Below are 23,192 nucleotides of genomic sequence, written 5' to 3'. Positions count from 1 at the left end.
AATTTAATGTGTTTTGTGGAGTTCTATGCTAATGTTTACCAAACACAAGGCGGTCCGGACATTGAAGTTATGGAAGCATTTTTTGATAATCTGAATCTGCCCACGCTGTCAACAGATTCAGTAAATACACTTGATGCTGATATAAGCCTACATGAGATCAAGGAGGTCATCTCTTCCCTCCCAAATAATAAGGCAGCGGGTCCGGATGGTTTTAGCATGGAATTCTTCAAAGTATTTGGTCCAAAATTGTCACTTCTGCTCTTACGAATGTTGAATCACTCCAGGACAGCTTCCAGATTGCCACCTACTTTATCTAAAGCCAATGCTTCTCTGATTCCAAAACGAGGCCGTGATCCCGAGGTGGTTTCATCATATCGCCCCATTTTGCTGCTGCCCAGTGAAATCAAAATTCTCGGGAACGTCCTGGCCAATAGGTTAAACGAATGCATTTGTTCTATTATTCACCCAGATCAAACTGGCTTTATGCCAGGTAGACATATGCATTTTAATTTGTGTTGTCTTTTCAATATTTTATATGCAAAACATGCTGAAGAGACTGTAGTCATTTCATTAGAAGCGCAACGTGCGTTTGACCAAGTGGAATGGCCATAAATGATGTTTGCACTTAAGAAATTTGGATTTGGACCATCTTTCATCAAATGCATTGAGATAATTTATTCACACCCATCTGCCTCGATTATCACTAATCAGAATATTTCCTCCCCTTTTGCAGTTCATCTTGGGACTCGACAAGGCTGCCCCCTTTCTCCGTTTTTGTTTGCAGTCATCATTGAGCCACTGGCTGTTAGCATCAGACAGGACCCTCTGATATTTGCCATTGATATGCATGGACATAAACATTACCTTTCGTTATACACTGACGATGTCCTTTTATATATCTCCAGCCTACAAACATCAATACCCGCCCTTCTGACTCTAATTAATAATTCTGGCAGTTTCTCAGGTTTCTCTATTAATTGGGATAAGAGAGAACTAATGCCAGTCACTGCAGTGGTTAATACAGAGTATTTACAGTCTAAAATAACTTATGATAATTTTTCCTATCTTAGTGTGTGTATTACAAAAAACCCAGATGACCTTTTGCAAGTGAATTGGTGAAACAAAGTTGAGCAGGTTAAATGCAATATTGACCTTTAGAAAACCTTTCCAGTTTCTTTGGTGGGGAAGGTTAATGCAATCAAGATGATCGTACCGCCACGATGGCCTGAACGATACTGTTTTTCCTTCCTGGAAACTGAGTGGCATCTATAGTGTAGGTGACCTATATATTAATGAAAACTTTGCCTCATTTGCGCAGTTACAAGCAGTTTACAATATCCCTGCATCTAGTTTTTTTTTTAGATATTTACAAATTTGAGATTATGTTAGGAAATATATACCTAATTTTAAAGTTTTAGACAAACTTGAGTCCCTGGAGACAATAAATAAATTTGATCCAGTTACTCGTAGGGCCATATCCTATTTTTATCAGACCCTACATAATGGAGCTCGGGTGAATACTGCAGGTCTTAAACAGGCATGGGTGGATGAATTGGGTATAGAACTGACAGAGGAGGTCTGGGATGAGGTTTGAAGCGTATACGTGATTGTTCAGTCAACGTCAGACACAGACTTATACAGTTTAAAACAATACATAGACTCCATTATTCCAAAGAAAAGTTGCACAGCTTCTATCCTGATGTTTCACCAGTTTGTAATAGATGTAAATCTGAGAACAGTAACTTATCACATTCATTCTGGTCGTGTTGTAAGCTTTATGCATACTGGAAAAGTATTTTTCACTGTTTCTCTGAGGCTTATGGGAAGCGGTGGGAAGCGGACCCGCTCATTGCCATCCTTGGAGCAACAAGCTCCCCATCTTCAGCCAATAAGTATGAAAAAATGGCTGTATTGTTTGGAATGGTGATTGCCAAGAAGTTAATCCTGCAAATGTGGAAAATGAACTCTGTGCCTACGTACATCTGTGGCTGAGAGAACTGGCAAATACTTTACATTTGGAGAAACTGAGACTATGCAATGAGGACAGAGGGGACACCTTTGAAAGGATATGGGGCCCTGTATTGGACTTTCTTACGGGGTGAGCACTGAGGTTTTTTGGTGCGGTGCACCTCTGCTGTATATGTTTACTTTTGCCTTTATTATTCTCCCTTTTGCTGCTCAATATTCAATTTGATTTTGTTATGGCTGTGGTTTTTGTGGATATGCTGGTTTTTTTGTTGTTTGTTTGTTAAAAAAAAGAATAAATTTTTTTTTAAAATTTTGTTACCACGTGCAGCTGTGGAGGCCAGGTTGCTGGGTGTATTGAAGGCAGAGGTTGATAAGCTCTTGGACTGGACATGGCATCAAGGATTACAGGGAGAACACTGGGAAATGGGCTTGAGGAGGTTAAGGACCAGCCATAATTGAATGGCAGAGCAGACTCGATGGACCAAATGGTCTAACTCTGCTCCTATGTCTTATGGTCTTACTATAGTGAGTTATCTTCAAATTCATATAAGGATTCATAAAAGACTATCCAACCAAGTTTGAGTAGAGATTATAGAGTCATTAGAGTATTGTGAGGTTAAGGGGAGGCCGGGGGTGGGGTATGGGGATAAGTTCCCATTACCTAATAAATGCTTCCAATGGCTATTTGAAATAAAATGCCTCTGACAACCAATCTAGCTCCTGGCCTTCACATGTGGCTTAGCTAGTAAACCCAGTGGAAACACTTCTACTGACAGGACAAAGGGCAAAGGTGGGTTACAGCACCAATTAGAACCAATTGCTTCAGGCAGATGGTCTTTTCGGCCATGGGTGGCAGCTCATCTAGGAGAATGAAAACTCTGATGAATAAAATCTTCCCAAACTTTGAGCCATTATATCCAGCAGGAAGCCTAAGAAGAGTTTATGTGTCATGTATACCGGGAAAGCACTCAATCCTCTTTTGAAAACTCTGATCTTAAACATCCACTGCCTTGCATCTATGCCAACTCATGGGGAAAGCTTCAGGAGGAAATCTGGAGGAAAAATCTGGATCTGGAGTCTCTAGGCAGTCTTACATTGAGGGTAATGCTGACTGGCAAATCCTGCAATGCTGCTGGTGCTAAACTGTATCAGTTCCTTTGGATTTATCAGCTGCGTGGAGAGGGGGAGCCTGCTACATGAATAGCAGCTTACTCTCTACGTTGTACTCCCTTGGCTAGCCTATCACGTGGTCAGCTGGGATGTACAATCCATGGTCAACTTGACTAATGGAGGACCTCAAGTATTGTAATCAGTTTTGGGCCCCTTATTTGAGATATGCTGTGCTGGTATTTGAAAGTGTCCAGAGGGTCACAAAAATTATTCAGGGCATGAAAGGGTTAATTTATGAGACGCCTCTGGGCCTGTACTCACTGAAGTTTCGAAGAACAAGAGGGGATCTCATTGAAACCTATTGAACTTTGAAAGGGGTAGATAATTTTGATGTGGATAGGATGATTCTAATAGTGGGGGAGTCTAGGATCAGACGACACCATCTCAGAATAGAGGGAATCCCATTAGAAGAGAGGTAAGGAGGAATTTTGTTAGTCAGAGGGTGGTGAATCTATGGGATTCTTTGCCACAGATGGCTGGGGAGGCCAAGTCATTAGGAATATTTAAAGCGGAGGTTGATAGCTTCTTACTTAACAAGGGCACCAAAGGTTACCAGAAAAAGGCAGAGGAATGGGGGTGAGAGCATAATAAATCAGCCATGATGGAATAGTGGGGCAGACTTGATGGGCTAAATGGCCTCATTCTAGTCCTGTCTCTTCTGGCCTTATAAACTGATAAACTTCCCAGCTCTTTACTTCACCCCTTCCCCCTCTCCTGGTTTCACCAATCACCTTGTACTTCTTTCTCCCTCCCTCCCCTCAACCTTCTTAATCTGACTCCTCTTCTTTCTTTCCAGTCCTGATAAAGGGTCTCAGCCCAAAATACTGACTCTTTTCTCTTCTCCATAGATGCTGCCTGACCCACCAAGTACCTCCAGCATTTTGTGTATGACCTTTAGTTCTAGGTTCAACAAAAAGCCTTTTTCCATTAAACATATACCCCTTATAATTTTGTTTACTTCTATCAAATCTCCCCTCTGATGACTGGTTTCAATTTTCAGTGGACATGTGTTGACATGGGAGTAAGTAGACTTGCAAGATTGTTATGGACTTGTGCAGTCTCACAGTCTTTGTTCATGTACCTAGTTTCTACATAGGTATTGGAATAACTTACTTCCATATAATAACTTCAAGTTCAAATTCAAGTTTAATTGTCATTGCATCATACATGAATACCAATGAATTCAGCCAAATGCATCAGCATTCCTCTGGGGCCAAGGTACAAACCACAGTACTAACAGTAGAAGGCATATTTAGCACATATAAGATAGTAGTAAACATACAATCACAAAATATAATATAGCCCACATCTGAGTGTAACATTGATGGTGAATGGATGTTGTTAGCAAGATCAAGCCTGCAGCAGTTTCGCATCATGTGTTAGGTTAACAATTGACCCAAGATAATACATCCAAGGTGGGGTTTATATGGATGAAGGGATTTGAATGTATACGCTATCCCAATTTACTTTCTTTTGGCAGCTGGAGTTAAGTACGCGGAATGATAGGATTAAAAGTTCCTACTGAGTGATGTTAGTAATGTTACACACTGAGCATTTGACTGTGTGGGAGCTAGGAAATGGGCCAGCCAAGATGAAAATGTGTGCAGTCTAAAGCCCATACCAAACGAGAGCTCCTCCCATGAGCAGGAGGCCCAATCAATTCACTGCGTGATTGATCAGCTGCACATCCACTTGCCACCATTTCATAAACAATCTGATACAGTTCAGGTGGGGCGATTTGGAACCTGAACAAGTCAGAAGGAGGGCAAGTTTTGGGCCGCATATCTCAGAAAGGATGTGTTGTCATTGGAGAGAGTCCAGAGGAGGTTCACGAGGATGATTCCAGGAACGAAGGGGTTAAGATATGAGGAATGTTTGGCAGCATTGGGCCTGTACTTACTGGAATTTAGAAGAATGTAGGTCTCATTGAAACCTACCAAATGTTGAAAGGACTAGATAGGGTGGATGTGGAGAGGATGTTTCCTATGGTGGGGGTATACAGAACTAAAGGGCACAGTGTCAAAATTGAGGAGCAACCTTTTAGAACAGAGGTAATGAGGAATTTTTTTTTTAGCCAAAGAGTGGTGAATCTGTGCATTGCTCTGTCAATGACTGCAGTGGAGGCCAAATCCATGGTTATATTTAAGACAGAAGATGATCATTTCCTGATCAGTCCAGGCATTAAAGGATATGGTGAGAAGGCAGGTGTATGGGTTTGGTTGGTATCTGGGACCAGCCATGATTGAATGGCAGAGCAGACTTGATGGGCTGAATGGCCCAATTCTTCTCCTGTGTCTTATGGTCTAAAAGGTGATGCTTCAAGGAAGTGACATCCATCACTAAGGACCTTACTATCCAGGACATGCCCACTTCTCATCACTGCCATCAGGGAGGAGGTACAGGAGCCTGAAAACACACACTCAATGTTTCAGGAGCAGCTTTTCCCCCTCCACCATTACATTTATGAATTGCCCATGAACACCATTTTGCTCTCTTTTTGCATGACTTATTTACTTATATTTCATAACATCAGTGATAATAAACTTCCTTCTGATTCTGTTCCTGAAATGGGACATTGATTGGCACGGATGAGTTGGGCCAAACTCTGTTAATCTGTGACCGCATTTAGGAAATGTCCAGGTGAGCATTTCAATTTCTTAGGTATAGAGGGGGTATGGACCATGTGCTGAAAGACAGGATTAATACATATAGGTGCCCACTAGTTGGCATAAACAAGTTGGGTAAAATGGTTTATTTCTATATTGAACAATTCTACAACACTATGACAATGCACAATTAGTAGGGAGGTTGTACTAAACTTTTATAAATCCTTATTTATATCCCAGTTGGAGCTTTGGGGCAAATTCTGGCAACCATGAATAAGAGACCCTAAGATATAGATCCAAAATTCGACCATTTGGTCCATCAAGTCTGCTTCCCCATTCAATCATGACTGATTTTCTTTCTAATCACATTTTCCTGTCTTCTCCACATAACTCCTTATCAATGAAGAGCCTATCAATCTTTGCTTTAAATACACCCAATGACTTGGCCTCCACACCCATTATGGCAACAAATTCCACAGATTCACCATCTTCTGGTTGAAGAAATTCCTCATCTCAGTTTTAAAGGAACATCTCATTATTCTGAGGGTGTGCGCTTAATTCCTTCTCCTTCTGGAAACACTCTCTCTACTTCCACACTATCAAAGCCTTTTAGTATCCAGTATTTTTCTGCAGTCTCTGCTTCCTCAACCCTACCTGTCCCTCCACCTGTCTTCCAATCATCCAGAAAACTTAGCCATAACGCTATCAATTGTGTCATCCAGATCACTAACACAGAGTGGAAAGTAGTAAACTAGAACTGGAAAAGGAGGAGGAAGACACCAGAATAAAAGGTGGGAGGATGGGAAGGAGGATAACTGGAAGGTGAAAAGTAATGCCGGGGGGTAGGAAAGGTAAAGGGCTGGAAAGGAAGGAATCGGATAGGAGAGGGGAGTGGACCATAGGAGAAATGGGAGGAAGAGGGGTCCCGGGAGGGAGGGTTGTAAATAGGCAGATGAGAAGAGGTAAGAAAACAAAGACAGCAGGAAAGAGTAAGGGTTATAGAGAAAACCGAGTAGCAGTGAAACAGCAGGACACAGCAGTCCAGAGAGCAGGCAGGAACTACAACCGACATGACAGCAACTCAGAACATTCAGTGCATGAAGCTTTGGTGGAATTAGGCTGGCCCATCCAGCTGGAAGAGAGAATTTGATTATTGAGTTTACCTTGTATTCCCATTTTCCACTCTCAGTTCAAGAACAGTCTTCAGGCTTTGACACTTGGTGGGTGTAAACAGGATATTCACGTTGTAGTCAGACAGTGGGGGCAGTTCTCCACTGGATGGTTGAAAGGTAAATTGTGAGGCCTGCAATCAGACAGGGGAGTGGATCACACTTCCTTCACATCTACTTTTCTGAGTAAACAAACATAATGACAGGATCTGTTAGCAAGATGCAACAGACATCATTAATCACTGACAGGTTTCCTTGCAAGTGGCGACACGAGTAGTCAGAGTGGTGAAGGAGGTGTTTGACACCCACGCACACACAGAGAAAATGTTGGAGGAAATTAGCAGATCAGGCAGCATTTATGGAGAGGAATGAACAATGTTTGGTATGTTCACCTTCATTGGTCATGAGTACAGGAGTTGAGGCATCATGATACAGCTGTGCGAAACCTTGATAAGGTCATATTTGGAGTACAATCTACAGTTCTGGTCACCCTGCTATGAATGTCATAAAAGTGGAAAGGGTACAAAAAAGATTTATATAGACATTATCATCTACATAATGCAGTCAAGTGTGAGATTTTGCACTTTGGCAGGACCAACCAAGGTAAATCTTACATAATGAACAGTAGGGCACAGAGGAGTGTGGAAGAACAAAGGGATCTGGGGGACAGGTACATAATTCATTGAAAGTGGTGTCACGGGTAGATAGGGTCATAAAGAAAGCTTTTGGCACATTGGCCTTCATAAATCAATGCACTGAGTACAAAAACAGGGATATGTTGAAGTTGTATATGACGTTGGTGAGGCCTAGTTTGGAGTATTCTGTGCAGTTTTGGTCACCCACCTGCATGAAAGATGTAAACAAGGTTGAAATAGCACAGAGAAAATTTACAAGGATGTAGCCGGATCTGGAGGGCACAAATTATAAGGAAAGATTCAATATGTTAGGACTGTATTATTTAGAACATACAAGATTGAGAAGGGATTTGATAGAGGTAATTATGAGGGGTATATTTTACAAAATTATGAGTGGTATAGATAGGGTAAATTCAAGCAGGTTTGTTCCACTGAGGTTGGGTGGGTCTGCAATCAGAGCTCATAGGTTAAGGGTGAAAGGGAAAAACTTTAAGAGGAACATGAGGGGAAATTTCTGCACTCAGGGTCGTGAGAGTGGTGCAATGAGCTGCCAGCACAAGTGGTCCATGTGAGCTCAATTTTAACATTTAAGAGAAGTTTGGATAGGTACATGGATAGTAGGGATATGGAGGGCTATGGTCCTGGTGCAAATCATTGGGAACAGGCAGTTTAAATGGTTTCAGCATAGAATGGATGGGCTGAAGGGTCCGCTTCTGTACTGTACTTCTCTATGACTCTACCAGAGCATTATAGCAGCTCTGTGCTGAAATGTTATTCCATTGACCTGTACCCGGACCACAGCCCAATATACGCCTTCCACTCATGTACTTATCCAAATTTCTCTGTTGAAATGGTGAGGGTTGATCTTGCAGAAATTTGTAAAATTACCAAGAGCATATATAAAATGACTAGCCAAAGTCTTTCCCTCAGGATAGGGGAGTCCAAAACTACAGGAACAAGTTTTAAATGAGAAAGGAAAGATATAAAATGGGCCCGAGCAGCAAGGTTTTTACACATAGCATGGTGAGTGTATGGAACAAGCTGGCAGGAGAAGTGGTAGAGGTGGTTACAAATACATTTTAACAGGTATTGGACAGGTACATGGTTCAGAAAGTTTCAGAGGAATCTGAACCAAACACAGCGTTATGTGGGGATTAGTATTCAACTACACTGCCATACAATTAGTTATATCCATAGCCTTTATTCTATTATTTAGTAATGGGATGTAGGCTTTGCTTGTTCCACAGCACTCCTTGCTCAAAGTGCTCTTACTAAAGGAGTTTTAAGATTTTGGCTCAGTGATGTTTGAGTAGTAGTTTCAAGTCAGAATGATTAGAACTTGGAGGAGTAACTACGTTTCTGCTGATGTCTGTGGGAGGTGTTGCAAAGCATTTTATAAATTGTAGAAACAGGCATCTAGTCCATGTTTTTCTGCAAGGAGTTTGTATGTTCTCGTCATGCCCCTGTGTGTTTTCTTGGGTAATCCAGTTTCCTCCCACATCCCAAAGGCACATGGATCGGTATGTTAATTGGTCATATGGATATAATTGAGTGGACCGGGCTCGTTAGACCACAAAATGCTGTATCTCTAAATAAAATAAATATTAGGAAATTCCTGAAGTGAGGGGGAAATATAAGTTTCAGATAAAATTCCTGATGTTCCAAAGCTGCTCTTACCTCTTCACCTCGTTCGCTCAGGCAAGCAGCACTCTCTTGCAAACACCAGGATGCTGGCAACTGGCATGTGTTCTTGATGTACAGGCTGCGAGTGGCTCTGCTTCCAAACTGTACCAGGCAGAAATCCAGAGATGGAAGGTCGATACAAACCCGTGGGCCCTGAAAAAAATTACAATAAAATATGTAACTGAGGTGTGATAAAAACAACCAGACTGGTGTGTCAGTTGTCTACTGTGAATTGCCCCAGGTGTGTAGCTGAGTGGCTGAATCTTACAGGGAAGTAGATGTTAACATGGGGAGAATAGAACTAGTTTGTGTAGGGTTAGTGATGGGCAGCTTGGACTTGATGGGCCAATGGATCTGTTCCCATGCTGTAAGACTATGTGACTCAATGAAAAGTCATCCGAAGGCTTCGTGATCGTACATTGCTGCTGTTGAATTACAGTGGACATGGAGAGGATGTTTCCTATAGTGGGGAGTCTAGGACCAGAGGACACAGCCTCAGGTTAGAGGGATGTCCATTTAGAACAGAGATGAGGAGAAATTTCTTTATCTGGAGGATGCTGAATCTGTGGAATTCATTGCCGCTGACGGCTGTGTCATTGGGTATATTTAAAGCGAAGGTTGATAGGTTCTTGATGAATTGGGGTGTCAAAGGTTATGGGGAGAAGGCAGGAGATTGGGGTTGAGAGGATTACTAAATCAGCCATGATGGAATGGTGGAACAAACTCAATCAGCCAAATAGGCTAATTCTGCTCCTATGTCTTATGGTCTTATTTAATTTTGGTACGGTAAGAAGAGTTCATGCATTTTAACAATGAACTGACAGAGAAATGAAAATACCTTTTGGTAATTTCCATCCATCAGATACAACCTTGTTATTACACCAGCTTCTCAGAGTAATTAGGTATGGGTAATAGATGAGGTTCTGCCGGTGAGGCTCGCAACAGAAAGCAGGACTGGAGGTTACTGGAATGAGGAAATTGCAAGGATGTGAACCTATGGATGAGATTTGCTTTATTAAATCGAGGTGCAGGGAACCATTGATGATGGACAAATGGAAGCTATGGTGTCATGAGTTTTAAGGCCCTGGCTCATTGAGTTATCTACATTTCATTGAGTTCCCATGACAAATTAGTGCTTAGAATCTAATGTGAGTATCTTAGATATCAAAATTCCAAGTAAATTTATTATCAAAGTATATATATGTCACCATACACTACCCTGAAATTCATTTTCTTGCAGGGATTCACAGCAGATGCAAAGAAATACAATAGAACCAATGAAAGACTACACACAAAGATGATCAGACATGAGCAAAAGACCCTAAGACCCTAAGATATAGGAGCAGAATTAGGCCATTTGGTCCATTGTGTCTGCTCCTCTATTTTATCATGGCTGATCCAATTTTCTTCTCAGCCCCAATCTCCTGCAATTCTCTTCTCAATCCTTCATGCCCTGACCAATTCAATCAAAACAGACAGAGCAAATACAAAATAGATAATACTGAGAACAACTATTTCACAGCCATAAACACAAGATGCTAGAAATCCAGAGCAACACAAGCTGCTGGAGAAACTCAGCAAGTCAGGCAGCATCTATGGAGGGGATATCTTGGGTTGAGACCCTTCATTAGGACATGCTGAGTTCTTCCAGAATTTTGAATGTGTATTTCACAACCAATTTGTTTCCCCACCTCCATGTTGATTGTGAAATAACAGCTGACCAAAGCCCAAAAGAAGCCCTCTGCTTTTCTTCAAAATGAGTTATAGAAAATTCTTAAAGTTTGGATAGATTGGTTTAACTTCAACCCAAATGATGGCAATTCTGCCAGAGCAACTTTCCTTTAACAGCACGCCAATGCAACAGCTCTAAGGTGCATGGTGGCATTGCATTGGAATTAAAACTTGCAGCCAGAATTCCGAATCATTGGCACACATTCCAGTAAGTATGCTTTATGCATCTTTTAACAAGATCAATTAATCAATAATTAAATTGATTAATCAATGGTAGAGATCTGGGAAACCTGAGGAAAAAGGGATCAGCTGTCCACAGAATTCATGCTTATATATTATACTAACCACAAAGGTTGCTTCCACGTAAAGGGTGACTGGCTCTTCATGGCACCTGATGTGACACTGAAGATGGTAGGCCATTTTCTCAGGCTTGCCCCCAGTAAGTAACAGCTCCAGCTCACAGTAGCTATCAGCCTCTTTGAAGAATGCAGAAAATTACAGTCAGAATTAGTTTAAAGGCAGTCATCAAACTAGTTAAGGACTAATGAACAATTAACAATTTATAAACAATATGCTTGCAAAGAAGGTTCAGACACAAAAGATCAAAGGCATGTTCGTGGAAATGAATCCAAAACTGGATAATGACATAAGGCAGAGACCTTAGGAGAGTTGATGTACAGAGAGACCTTGAAGTGCAAGTGCACAGCTCCCTGAAAGAGGCAACATAGGTGCATAGGGTAGTGAAAAATGGCATTTGGTATGCTTGGCTTTACAGATTTAGGCATTGTCTAAGGGTTGAAAGGTCATGCTGCAATTCTACAAAACATTAATTAGATCACTCTTTAATATTGTATACAGCTCTGGTCACCATGCTACAACGTATGATAATGCATTTTGGTGAAAAGAACAATAGCACGGACTATTAACTAACTGGGGAGGAGGTTCAAACATCAGAAATGTAGAGTGACTTAGGAGTCCTCATGCAAGTCTCCCAGAAGGTTAATTTACAGGTTGAGTCTGTGGTAAAGAAGGCAAATGTAATGTTGGCATTTATTTCAAGGGGAATAGAATATAAAACCAAGGAGATAATGCTGAACCTTTGGGCCCCGTATCTCAAAGGATGTGTTGTAATTGGAGAGAGTCCAGAGGAGGATCACAAGGATGATTCCACGAATGAAGGGATTAACATATGAGGAGAGTTTGGCGGCTTTGGGCCTGTACTCACTGAAATTTAGAAAAATGAAAGGGGAATCTTATTGAAACCCACCAAACGTTGGTAAGTCTAGATAGGGTGGATGTGGAGGGGAAGTTTCCTATGGTGGGGGTATCCAGAACTAGAGGGCACAGCCTCAAAATTGAGAGGAGATCTTTTAGAACAAAGGTAAAAAGGAATTATTTAAGCCAGAAATAGCAAATCTGTGGAATGCTCTGCCAGAGACTGTGGTGGAGGTCAAGCTTGCGGGTATATTTAAGGTGGAAGTTGATGGTTTCCTCATTTATCAGAGCATCAAAAGATACAACGAGAAGCCAGGTGTACAGGGTTGAGTGGGATCTGGGATTAGCCATGATGGAATGGCAGAGCAGACTAGATGGGCTGAATGGCCTAATTCTGCTCCTATATCTTATGGTCTATGCAGAAGAGACTCATCAGGATGCAATATTTAAGGAGATCCTGAGGGGGTCTTCTTCACTCAGGGGGTGGTGTGAGAGTGAAACTAGCTGTCAAAGTGGTGAATGCAGGTTCATGTTGACATGAAACCATTGGATTGCATTAAAAGCTGAACTCATCCATGATGTCTTTCAGTGGAGAAAATCTGACATCTTGCCTCTCCCTGGCCTACATGCAGTTCCAGACCCACCAATGTGGTTGACTGTTAACTTCCTTCTGAAATGGCTCAGCCTCTTATTACATTGGGGAGTTATGGATGAGCAAGAAATGTCAGTAATATCCGCAGTACATTCATTCAGTGGCCATGTCGACTTCCCATCCCTATTCTGACATGCAGGTCTATGGCCTTCTCTACTGCTACAATGAAGCTACACTTAGTTTGGAGGAGCAGCACCTTCTATTCCGTCTTGTAGCCTCTAACCTGATGGCATGAACATCGATTTTTTGAAATTCTGGTAATTGCTCCAACCCCTTCATCATTTCCCATTCCAGTTTTGCTCTCTCACCTATTTCCTTACCTGCCTTTGGTGCTCCTCCCCCTTCCCTTTCTTATCTGGCCTTTTACCCTCTCCTATCAGATTCCCTGTTCTCCAAACCTTTAACTCTTTCACCAATCAACTTCCCAGCTCTTTGCTTCACCCCCCCCTCCAGGTTTCACCTATCATCTTGTACTTCTTCCTTCACCCCCCCCCCACTCTGACTCTTCCTCTTTCTTTCCATTTCTGATGAAGCGTCTCAACCCAAAACGTCTGCCGTTTACTCTTTTCCCATAGATGCTGCCTGACCTAGAGTTCCTTCAACATTCTGGTCAATTTACTCATGTTTGTGACCTGTACACCTGCCCATTAATGCAACTACTTAACAAGCCAATCATGTGGCAGCAACTCAATGCATGAAAGCATGCAGATATGGTTAAGAGCTTCATTTGTTGTTTGGACCAAATATCAGAATGGGGAAAAAATCTGATCTAAGTCACTTTGATTGTGAAATGACTGTTGGTGTCAGACAGGATGGTTTAAGTATCTCAGAAACTGCTGTTCTCTTGTGATTTTCACACGTTTCTAGAATTTACAGCTAATAGTGCGAGAAACAAAAAGAACATCCTGTGAGTGGGAGTTCTGTGGATCTTGTAATGAGAGAGGTTATAGGAGAACAGCCGGACTGGTTCAAACTGACAGGAAGCGATAGTAACTAATAACCATGCATTACAACAGTGGTGTGCAGATGGGCTACAGCAGCAGAAGACTATCAACATACACTCAGTGGCCACAGGAGGTACCTGGCAAAGTGGTCACCAAGTGTAAACTTACAAAGAGAGATGGCATGCACACAGAACCAAGGTTAATGTTTCAATTAAAGCAGACTATTTCTGAAAGAGCAGGGCAACCTTCAGTACTGCATTGATGTGTCAGCCTGGTTTGTTGCTCAATTCTCTGGAGAACTCAGTCCATTGAATGAATGACTTCAGCACTTTCTGTCATTCCTTATTTATAGAACTTTAAGAATGTGTAATCACATCCTAGAGTGGAAACCATAATTGTTAGCATAATTCTATTACAGTACCACCAACCTGGGTTCAATTTCTGCCACTCTTTTAAAGGAGTTTGTAAGTTCTCCCATGACCATGTGGGTTTCCTGCAGGCGCTCCAGTTTCATCCCACATTTAAAAGACTTATGAATTAGGGTTAGTGAGTTGAGGACATGCTATGCTGGTGTTGAAAGTGTGGCGACACTTGCGGGCTGCCCCCCGCACAATCCTCACTGATTTGATGCATACAATGCATTTCACTGTGTGTGTTTCATATACGTATCACAGCCCTAGTGAAGAGTATAATATGACATTACCTACTGTGCCACAAGGTGGTATCACCTCCAAGATGTGAGTATCATGCACACTCTCCCACTCAAAGCAGATGGCTGATTTGCTGTTGTTCCACATCTACAGATAAAGCAACACACACGATAACAGAATGCTTTACTCTTTTGATATCAGTAAGGTTGTTACAAGTCCAGGCTTTTACCAACCATGTGGTTGAATTAATGGGTTACTAGTTCCAGTTCTCCAAATGCTGAGACCCAGACTCACAGCCTTCAAGTTGCACAGAAGCAGGACTTTCAGTTCACCATGTCCAAGTTAACCTTTTTGCTCACATTAGGTCTATATTCTTCTATCCTTGTCTATTTGAGTGTGTCTAAAAGTCTTTTAAACAGTGATTGTAGCTGACTCCACCCACCTTCTCTGGCAATGACTTCCAGTTACCAACCACTAATAATTTAATAATATATCCCTTAACAAGCCTCTAAAACTTCTTCTTCCCCCACCTTAAACATATGCCATATTGTTGTTGATTCCCCCCTACTGTGAACACTGTGGTCATCCTATGTTCTGCTAACATGGCACAGTAGCACAGTGGTTAACACAATGCTTTATAGTGCCAGTGACCTGGGTTCATTTCCCACCGTTGTCTGTAAAAAGTTTGTACGTTCTCCCCATGATTCTGTGGGTTTTTTGCAGGTACTTCACTTTCCTCCCACAGTCCAAAGATGTACTGGCTGGTAGGTGAATTGGTTACTGTAAATTGTTCTGGGATTAGGCTAGGGTTAAATCAGGGGCTGCTGGATGGTGTGGCTCAAAGGGACGGTTCTGTGCTGCATCTCAATAAATAAATAGTTAAATCATGGGTCTCCTACAATGGTGCTAGGAAGTTTGTGAACCCGATTGAATTTTCTCTTATTCTGCATAAATATGACCTAAAATATGGTCAGATCTTCACACAAGCCCTAAAACCAGATAAAGAACCCAATTAAATCAATAACACAAAAACATCATACTTGTTCATTTACTTTTTTAAAAAAATGATCCAATATTGTATTTGTTGGAAGAGGTTTGTGAACCTCTGAGGTAATGCCTTCGACAAAAGCTATTTGGAGTCAGGTGTTCTAATCAATGAGATGGGATTAGAGGTGCCCTGCCCGATATAAAAAAAAAGACACAGTCAGGTTACTGAGAGTCTGCTCTTCTCAAGAAAGATCTGTTTATGTGCACCATGTCTCAATCAAAACAAAACAAAAAGAATTGTAGAGATGCACAAAGCTGGATAATGCTACAAAAGCATTTCTAAAGACCTGATTGTTCATCAGTCCACAGTAAGAGAAATAGTCTGCAAATTGAGGAAACTCAGCACTGCTGCTACTCTCCCTAGGAGTGAGCATCCTGCAAGGATCACACCAAGAGCACAACGTGTAGTGCTGAAGGAGGTGAAAGCCAAGCATAACAGCAAAAGACCTGAAGGAATCTCTAGAACTTGCTAAAGTCTCTTTTCATATGTCCACTGTAAGAAAAACACTGAACAAGAATGGTGTTCATGGAAGGACACCATGGAGGAAACCACTGCTCTCCCAAAAAGAAAAAGCTTACTGCATATCTCAAGTTTGCAAAAGACCATGTGGATGTTCTACAATGTTTCTGGGACAACATTCTGTGGACAGATGAAACAAAAGTTGAACTTTTTGGCAGAAATGCACGTTGCTGTGCTTGGAGGACAAAGGGTGCTGCACACTAACACCAAAACTTCATCCCAGCTGTGAAGCATGGTGGAAGGAGCATCATGGTTTGGGGCTGCTTTGCTGCCTCAGGCCTGGACAACTTGCAATCATTGCAGGAACAATGAATTCAAGACTGTATCAAGATGTTTTACAAGAGAATGTCAGGGTAGCAGTCCATCACCTGAAGCTTAATAGAAGTTGGATGATGCAACAAGACAATGATCTGAAAGACAAGAGTAAGTCAACAACAGAATGGTTTAAAAAGAAGAAAATACATGTTTTGAAATGGCCAAGTTAAAGTCCTGACCTTAATCCTATAGAAATGTTGTGGAAGTACCTGAAGCAAGCAGTTCCTGCTAGAAAGCCCACCAACATCACAGAGTTGAAGCAGTTTTGTAGGGAGGAAAGACCTAACATTCCTCCAAGCCATTATAACAGTTACCAGAAACGTTTGGTTGAAGTTACTGCTGTACAAGGGGGTTACACCCGTTACTGAAAGCAAAGATTCACATACTTTTTCCCAACAAATACATGTAATATTGGATCATTTTTCTCAATAAATAAATGAACAAGTATAATATTCACAAACAAAAGAAAATCTGCCGTTGCTGGAAATCTGAGCAACACATACAAAATGCTGGAGGAACTCAGCAGGCCAGGCAGCATCTATGAAAAAAAGAATAGAGTCAACATTTTGGGCCAAAACGCTTCAGCAGGACCATAATGTTCTTTGTGTTGTTTATTTATTTGGGTTCTCTTTATCTAGTTTTAGGACTTCCATGAAGATCTGATCACATTTAGGTAATCCTTATGCAGAAATACAGAAAATTTTACAGGGTTCACAAACTTTCTAGCACCACGGGATGTTCTGCTGAAGATTATGGGTATGTTATTCTCCACTGAATGTAGTGAGCATGCTGAACATTGTGGACATTGGTTTCAAAGTACAAAGTTCAAATAAATTTATTATTGAAGTACATATGTCACCATATATAACCCTGAGATCCATTTTCTTGCTGCGATACACAGCAAATTCAAGAATCATAATAGAATCATTGAACCACTACACCCAACAAGATAGCCAACCAATGTGTATAAAACAACAAACAGTGCCAATACAAAAGAAAAAAGGAAACAATAAATACTGAGAACATGAGATGAAGACTCCTTAAAAGTGAGTCCAGAGGTTGTAGGAACAGTTCAATGATAGTTGAGAGGTAATATCTGTTCCTGAACCTCATGGTGTGAGTCCTGAGATTCTTGCTCCTTCTTCGTGTTGGCAGCAGTGGGAAGAGAGCATGAGCTGGGTGGAGAGGGTCCCTGATGATGGATGCTACTTTCCTGCGACAGCACTCCGTGAATTAGTGTTCAATGGTTGGGAGGGCTTTACCGGTGATGGATTGAGCTGTATCCATTACTTTTTGTAGGATTTTCTGTGCAAGGGCATTAGTGTTTCAGAATTTGTCGGAGTTTTAGATGTCATGCAGTACCCTTGCAGATTTCTACTGAACATCTTAGGCTTGCCATGTCCTGCTGAACCTTGCGTGTACACTATGCTCTGCTGAATGTAGTGGGCTTGCTACTTTGGCACTGATGACACTACAGGCTACCCCAGTACATCCTTAGGTCCTGTTGGTTGTCAATGCAAACAACAGATTTCACACTATGAAATAATGTAATTTGATAATTAATGTGATAAATAAATGTTACAATTACTTTAAAACAAGCCAAAACCACTGAGGCCAAGCCATGAGATCATCACTGTATGACACGCTTCCAAAATGAAGTTCCAAAACTGAAAAATGTTCCTTATTATGAAACCAGCAAAGACAAATGACCTTGCAGTGATAAATAAAACTAAATTAGCAATATAACATTCAAATTAGCAAAGCAACTAAATTACCGGTCAAACTAACGTATTTAAGTGAAGTGATCTAGTTAGCGTTCCAATAGCATCCCAATCAGTGTACCTAAGCAGTCAAACTAAATTAGCAATAAAAACATTCCAACTGCCTCTCTCAACTGGACTAAACTAAACTAACAAAGTGTGAATATGTAACTATGCTCATTTGCTTCTACCATGTCCCAACCCACATGACAGATTACCATAATAAATGTGCCACTAAATATAATACAGACAGAAAATAGATACATGGCTCCTACAAAAATAATCTGAAAATAGGTTTTGAACCTCTACCCTATCTGTGTTTTTTTTTTATAATTTAATGTACCTCCAGCAAGTCTCTGCTCAGCTCCCTTCCTGTCAGGAATGGAAAATGTACCCAGCCTATCCAACCATAACCAATTATAATAATCCAGGTAACATTCAGTTAAATCTCTTTTGCATTCTCTCCAGCAATGCCATACCCTTTCTTTAGTGTAAAAACCAGAATTGCACCCAATATTCCAAATGCAGTCCAAACAGCATTTTACAAAGTTACAAAATAGTGTCCCAACATTCATATTCTATGCCCCAAACTATGATGGTAGGTATACTATCAGACATCTTAACAACTCCATCTATCTCTGTTGACACTTTCTGGGAACAATAGACAGTTTCCTCAAGGTCTCTGTTTATCAACCTTCTCTATTACCCTTTAGTACTGAGATAAAGGAGCCTCAGGACGCACACCACCAGGTTCAGGAACAGTTATTACCCCTCAACAGTCATATTCTTGAACCCGTGGGGATAACTTCATTCGCCCCATCACTAAACTGTTCCCACAACCTATGGACTCACTTTCAATCACAACACACTGGAAGAACTCAGCAGGTCAGGCAGCATCCGTGGAAACGAACAATGTTTCAGGCCGAGACCCTTCATCAGGACCGAAGAGGGAGGGGGGGCAGGGACCCTATAAAGAGTGAGGGGAGGGTGGGAAGAAGGCTGGTAGGTGCCAGGTGAAAAACTAGCAAGGGGAAAGATCAAGGGCTGGGGGAGGGAATTGAGGAAAGGTGAAGTAGTAATGTAAGGGGAAAACACTATGGGTAGTAGGTGGTGGCGGAACTCTGCCTCCTCCTCCAGCTGCCTATCACTTCCCTCATGATTCTGCCGCCTTCTACTACCCATACATTCCTTCTTCACCTTTCCTGCCTATCCCCTCCTTGCTTCCCTTCCCCCAACCCTTGATCTTTCCTCTGATTGGTTTTTCACCTGGCACCTACCAGCCTTCTCCTTCCCACCCTCCCCCTACCTTCTTTATAGGGTCCCTGCACCCTCCCTCTTCAGTCCTGACAAAGGGTCTCAGCCTGAAACATAGAATGTTCGTTTCCACGGGTGCTGCCCGACCTGCTGAGTTCCTCCAGCGTGTTGTACATGTTGCTTTGACCACAGCATCTGCAGTATTTTGTGTTTACGACTCACTTTCAAGGACTCTTCATTTCATGTTCTTGATAGTTATTTATTATTTAGTTATTATTATTTCCTCTTTTTCTTTTATATTTACACAGTTGCACATTGGTTATTTGTCCTATTGGGTGCAGTCTTTCACTGATTCTATTACGTTTCTTGTATTTGCTGAGTATGCTCACAAGAATATGAATCTCAGGATTGTATATGGTGACATATATGTAGTTTGATGATAAATTTACTGTGAACTTTTAATTATCTGTTTAGTATCATCGCTAAAAAGGATAGTCACATTGACTCTGAGCAGGCTCAAGGAGAATGTAGCCTGGCACCTGCTGCTATTACTTATGGTCATGATTTAAAGATAAAAAAAGATTAGTTTTATTTATTACATATATATCAAAACATCGAAACATACAGTGAAGTGTGTAATTTGCATCAGTGACCAGTCCAAGGATTGTGTTGGGGCAGCCCACAAGAGACGCCAAGCTTCCGGTGCCAACATAGCAAGCCCACAATTTACTAACCCTAATCCATAAGTCTTTGAAAGGTGGGAGGAAACTGGAGCACTCAGAGAAAACTCATGCAGTAACAGAGAAAACAAACAAACTCCTTCAGACAGCATCGGGAATTGACCACTAATTGCTGGCACTGTAAAGCGTTAAACCTACCGTTTTGTCACCATATATTTTTTCTAAATCCTCCACCTTCCTGGAGAAAACATCTTCCTCTTATCCCTCCTACTCAGATAATTACAGTCTCTCTGTTCTACTATCCAGAACACAAGAAAACAGCAAGAGTATGTCTCTAGGCATTATTCTGTATGTGGTGGCGGCTACACTGACTGGTTGCATCACAGCCTGGTATGAAACAGCAATATCCTTGAAAGGAAAATCTGACAAAAGGAAGTGGACACAGCCCAGTCCAGTACAGGTAAAGGTCTGAGCACACCCACACAGAGCGATGACATAGGGAAGATGTATCCATTATCAAGGATACTCACCATAATTTATTTATTATTATTTTATTTTATTTTTGTATTTGCATAGTTTATTCTCTTTTGCACATTGATTGTTTGCCTGTCTTCTTGCGTGCAGTCTTTTATTGATTCTATTGTGTTTTTTTGTATTTACTGTGAATAGTAGCACAACTTTTTACAGCACCAGCACCCCGGGTTCAACTCCCTACACTATCTGTAAGGAGTTTGCAGGTTCACCCCATGACCGCATGGGTGTCCTCCAAGTGCTCCGGTTTCCTCCCACAGTCTAAACACTTACCATTTGGGAGGTTAATTGATCAATGTAAATTGTTCTGTGATTAGGTGGGGGATAACTTGGTGGTTGCTGCGTGGTGTAGTTTCGTGCAATTATCTCAATAAGTAAAATAACTGAACTAAGTTTTATTCATACCTGAAAATACCTTTTCAAAGTCATGTTCATGTAGTTCTCACCCGGGATTAGAATGGCATAAGGTTTCAGCAGGACTTGGAATGGGTCAGTGTAACCTTTAACCTCTATCTCCATGGCAATAATATTACTGACAGATGCCGAAATGGCTTTTAGAGATCTTTCCAAATTATTTTTCCTGAAATTTAAAAAGAAAAGTGAGATTTTAGTTTGGATCAGGGGAATTTTCTGTGAGGATGTTATTTATTTGACATTGAAACATTGAGCCTCTGTACCGCCCTCTGCAATTGGATCCTCGACTTCCTAATAGAAGACCACAATCTGTGAGGATTGGTGATAACATATGCTCCTCACTGACCATCAACACTGGTGCACCTCAGGATGTGTGCTTAGCCCACTGCTAACTCTCTATATACCCATGACTGCGTGGCTAGGCATAGCTCAAACACCATCTATACATTTGCTGATGATACAACCATCGTTGGTAGAATCTCAGGTGGTGACGAGAGGGTGTACAGGAGTGAGATATGCCAACTAGTGGAGTGGTGTCACAGCAACAACCTGGCACTCAACATCAGTAAGACGAAAAAGCCGATTGTGGACTTCAGGAAGGGTAAGACGAAGGAACACATACCAATCCTCAGAGGGATCAGAAGTGGAGAGAGTGAGCAGCATCAAGTTCCAGGGTGTCAAAATCTCTGAGGATCTAACCTGGTCCCAACATTCCGATGTAGTTATAAAAAAAGCAAGACAGCAGCTATACCTTATTAGGAGTTTGAAGAGATTTGGCACGTCAACAAATACACTCAATAACTTCTACAGTTGTACCATGTAGAGCATTCTGACAGGCTGCATCACCATCTGGTATGGAGGGGCTAATGCACAGGACCGAAAGAAGCTTCAGAGGGTCATAAATCTAGTTAGCTCCATCTTGGGCACTAGCTTACAAAGTACCCAGGGCATCTTCAAGGAGCGGTGTCTCAGAAAGGCAGCGTCCATTATTAAGGACCTCCAGCACCTAGGGCATGCCCTTTTCTCACTGTTACCATCAGGTAGGAGCCACAGAAGCCCGAAGGCACACACTCAGTGATTCGGGAACAGCTTCTTCCCCTCTGCCATCTGATTCCTAGATGGACTTTGAAGCTTTGGATACTACCTCACTTCAAAAATATACTGCATTTCTGTTTTTGCACATTTTTTAATAATTAATTCAATATATAATTGATTTACTTGTTTATTATTTTTTCTCTGCTAGGTTATGTGTTGCATTGAACTGCTGCTGCTAAGTTAACAAATTTCACATCACATGCCGGTGATAATAAACCTGATTCTGAACATAGTAGAGGTTAACTTATTAGCCCTTCGAGCCTATCTATCCACCCAAATGAACTTTCATGCAACCCCTTCAAATTCACAGCATCGACATTATCCCTTATTATTTTCCCCAGAACATCCCTCTGACTTCAGGTCCAAATGGTGGAAGTACACCTTACCGGCCAGTGTAGGAGTGCTGGGATGAATCCCTTGGAAGTGACTTACCTAGCACCAGCGTTACATTCATTGCCATTTGCGGATTCAGGAATGTCACACAGGACAAGGTAAAACACACTGTGATATTCTTTCAGCTGAGGAAGGAGATAAGAGCAGTAAAAATGGAGATTGAGCAGAAGACATGAAGGTTTGTCATTGCTGCAAAATGAAAAATCCATTCAACATTTCTGCTTCAGATGATCTTTCTAAAACATTACTGAGCTTGTATTACTTATCTTGTCAAATAAGAGTGGGCATAGTTTTAAGGTGAGAGGAGGCAGGTTAAAAGATTTACAAGATAAATTTATTTTACAGAGAATGATAGAGATCTGAAATGTGCTGCCAGAGGTGGTGGTGGATGCCAATACGAAGGATGAGGCCCGTTAAGGGAAACAGCTTCTTCCCCCAGGCCGTGAGACTACCGACTTCCCTGCCAACACCCAGGTCTCACCACGTATGAAGAACCAGTAGTGTTAAACTGTTTACTTTTTAAAACTTGTCATAAATTCACCTTATTATATGTTAATTTAGCTGTGATAATATTACTTTATGCGTAGTGTGTGAGTTATATGTACTGTGTTGTGCTCCTTGTTTGAGGAATATTGCTTTATTTTGTGGTATTCATGTGTACGGTCAAAAGACAATAAAATTGAACTTGCGTTTAAGAGGCATTTAAGCAGGGAACAAAGGAATATGAAGACAAAAGCACCATTTAAATTGGCATTGAGGT

At 41.4% G+C, this 23,192-nt stretch overlaps 1 protein-coding gene across 8 annotated transcripts in view; it reads right to left on the bottom strand.

Moving 5' to 3' along the window:
• Positions 1-23,192, bottom strand: part of dlec1 (DLEC1 cilia and flagella associated protein) — a 209,625-nt gene that overhangs the window by 92,477 nt on the left and 93,956 nt on the right. For all 8 annotated transcript variants that reach the window (XR_009512561.1, XM_059971719.1, XM_059971722.1 and 5 more), the window contains 6 exons: positions 22,472-22,557; positions 20,936-21,110; positions 14,477-14,570; positions 11,308-11,438; positions 9,226-9,384; positions 6,908-7,047 (listed from right to left, as the gene is read on the bottom strand). Coding sequence is in view for 7 of the 8 variants with exons in the window: in XM_059971719.1 (XP_059827702.1) it covers positions 6,908-7,047; positions 9,226-9,384; positions 11,308-11,438; positions 14,477-14,570; positions 20,936-21,110; positions 22,472-22,557 (785 nt within the window). In the remaining variant the exon portion in view is untranslated. The remainder of the gene's footprint in view (positions 1-6,907; positions 7,048-9,225; positions 9,385-11,307; positions 11,439-14,476; positions 14,571-20,935; positions 21,111-22,471; positions 22,558-23,192) is intronic.

The sequence above is a fragment of the Hypanus sabinus genome, chromosome 6 (assembly GCF_030144855.1).
Source record: "Hypanus sabinus isolate sHypSab1 chromosome 6, sHypSab1.hap1, whole genome shotgun sequence".
NCBI classification, from domain to species: domain Eukaryota; kingdom Metazoa; phylum Chordata; class Chondrichthyes; order Myliobatiformes; family Dasyatidae; genus Hypanus; species Hypanus sabinus.
This window is presented reverse-complemented; position numbering and strand designations above follow the sequence as displayed.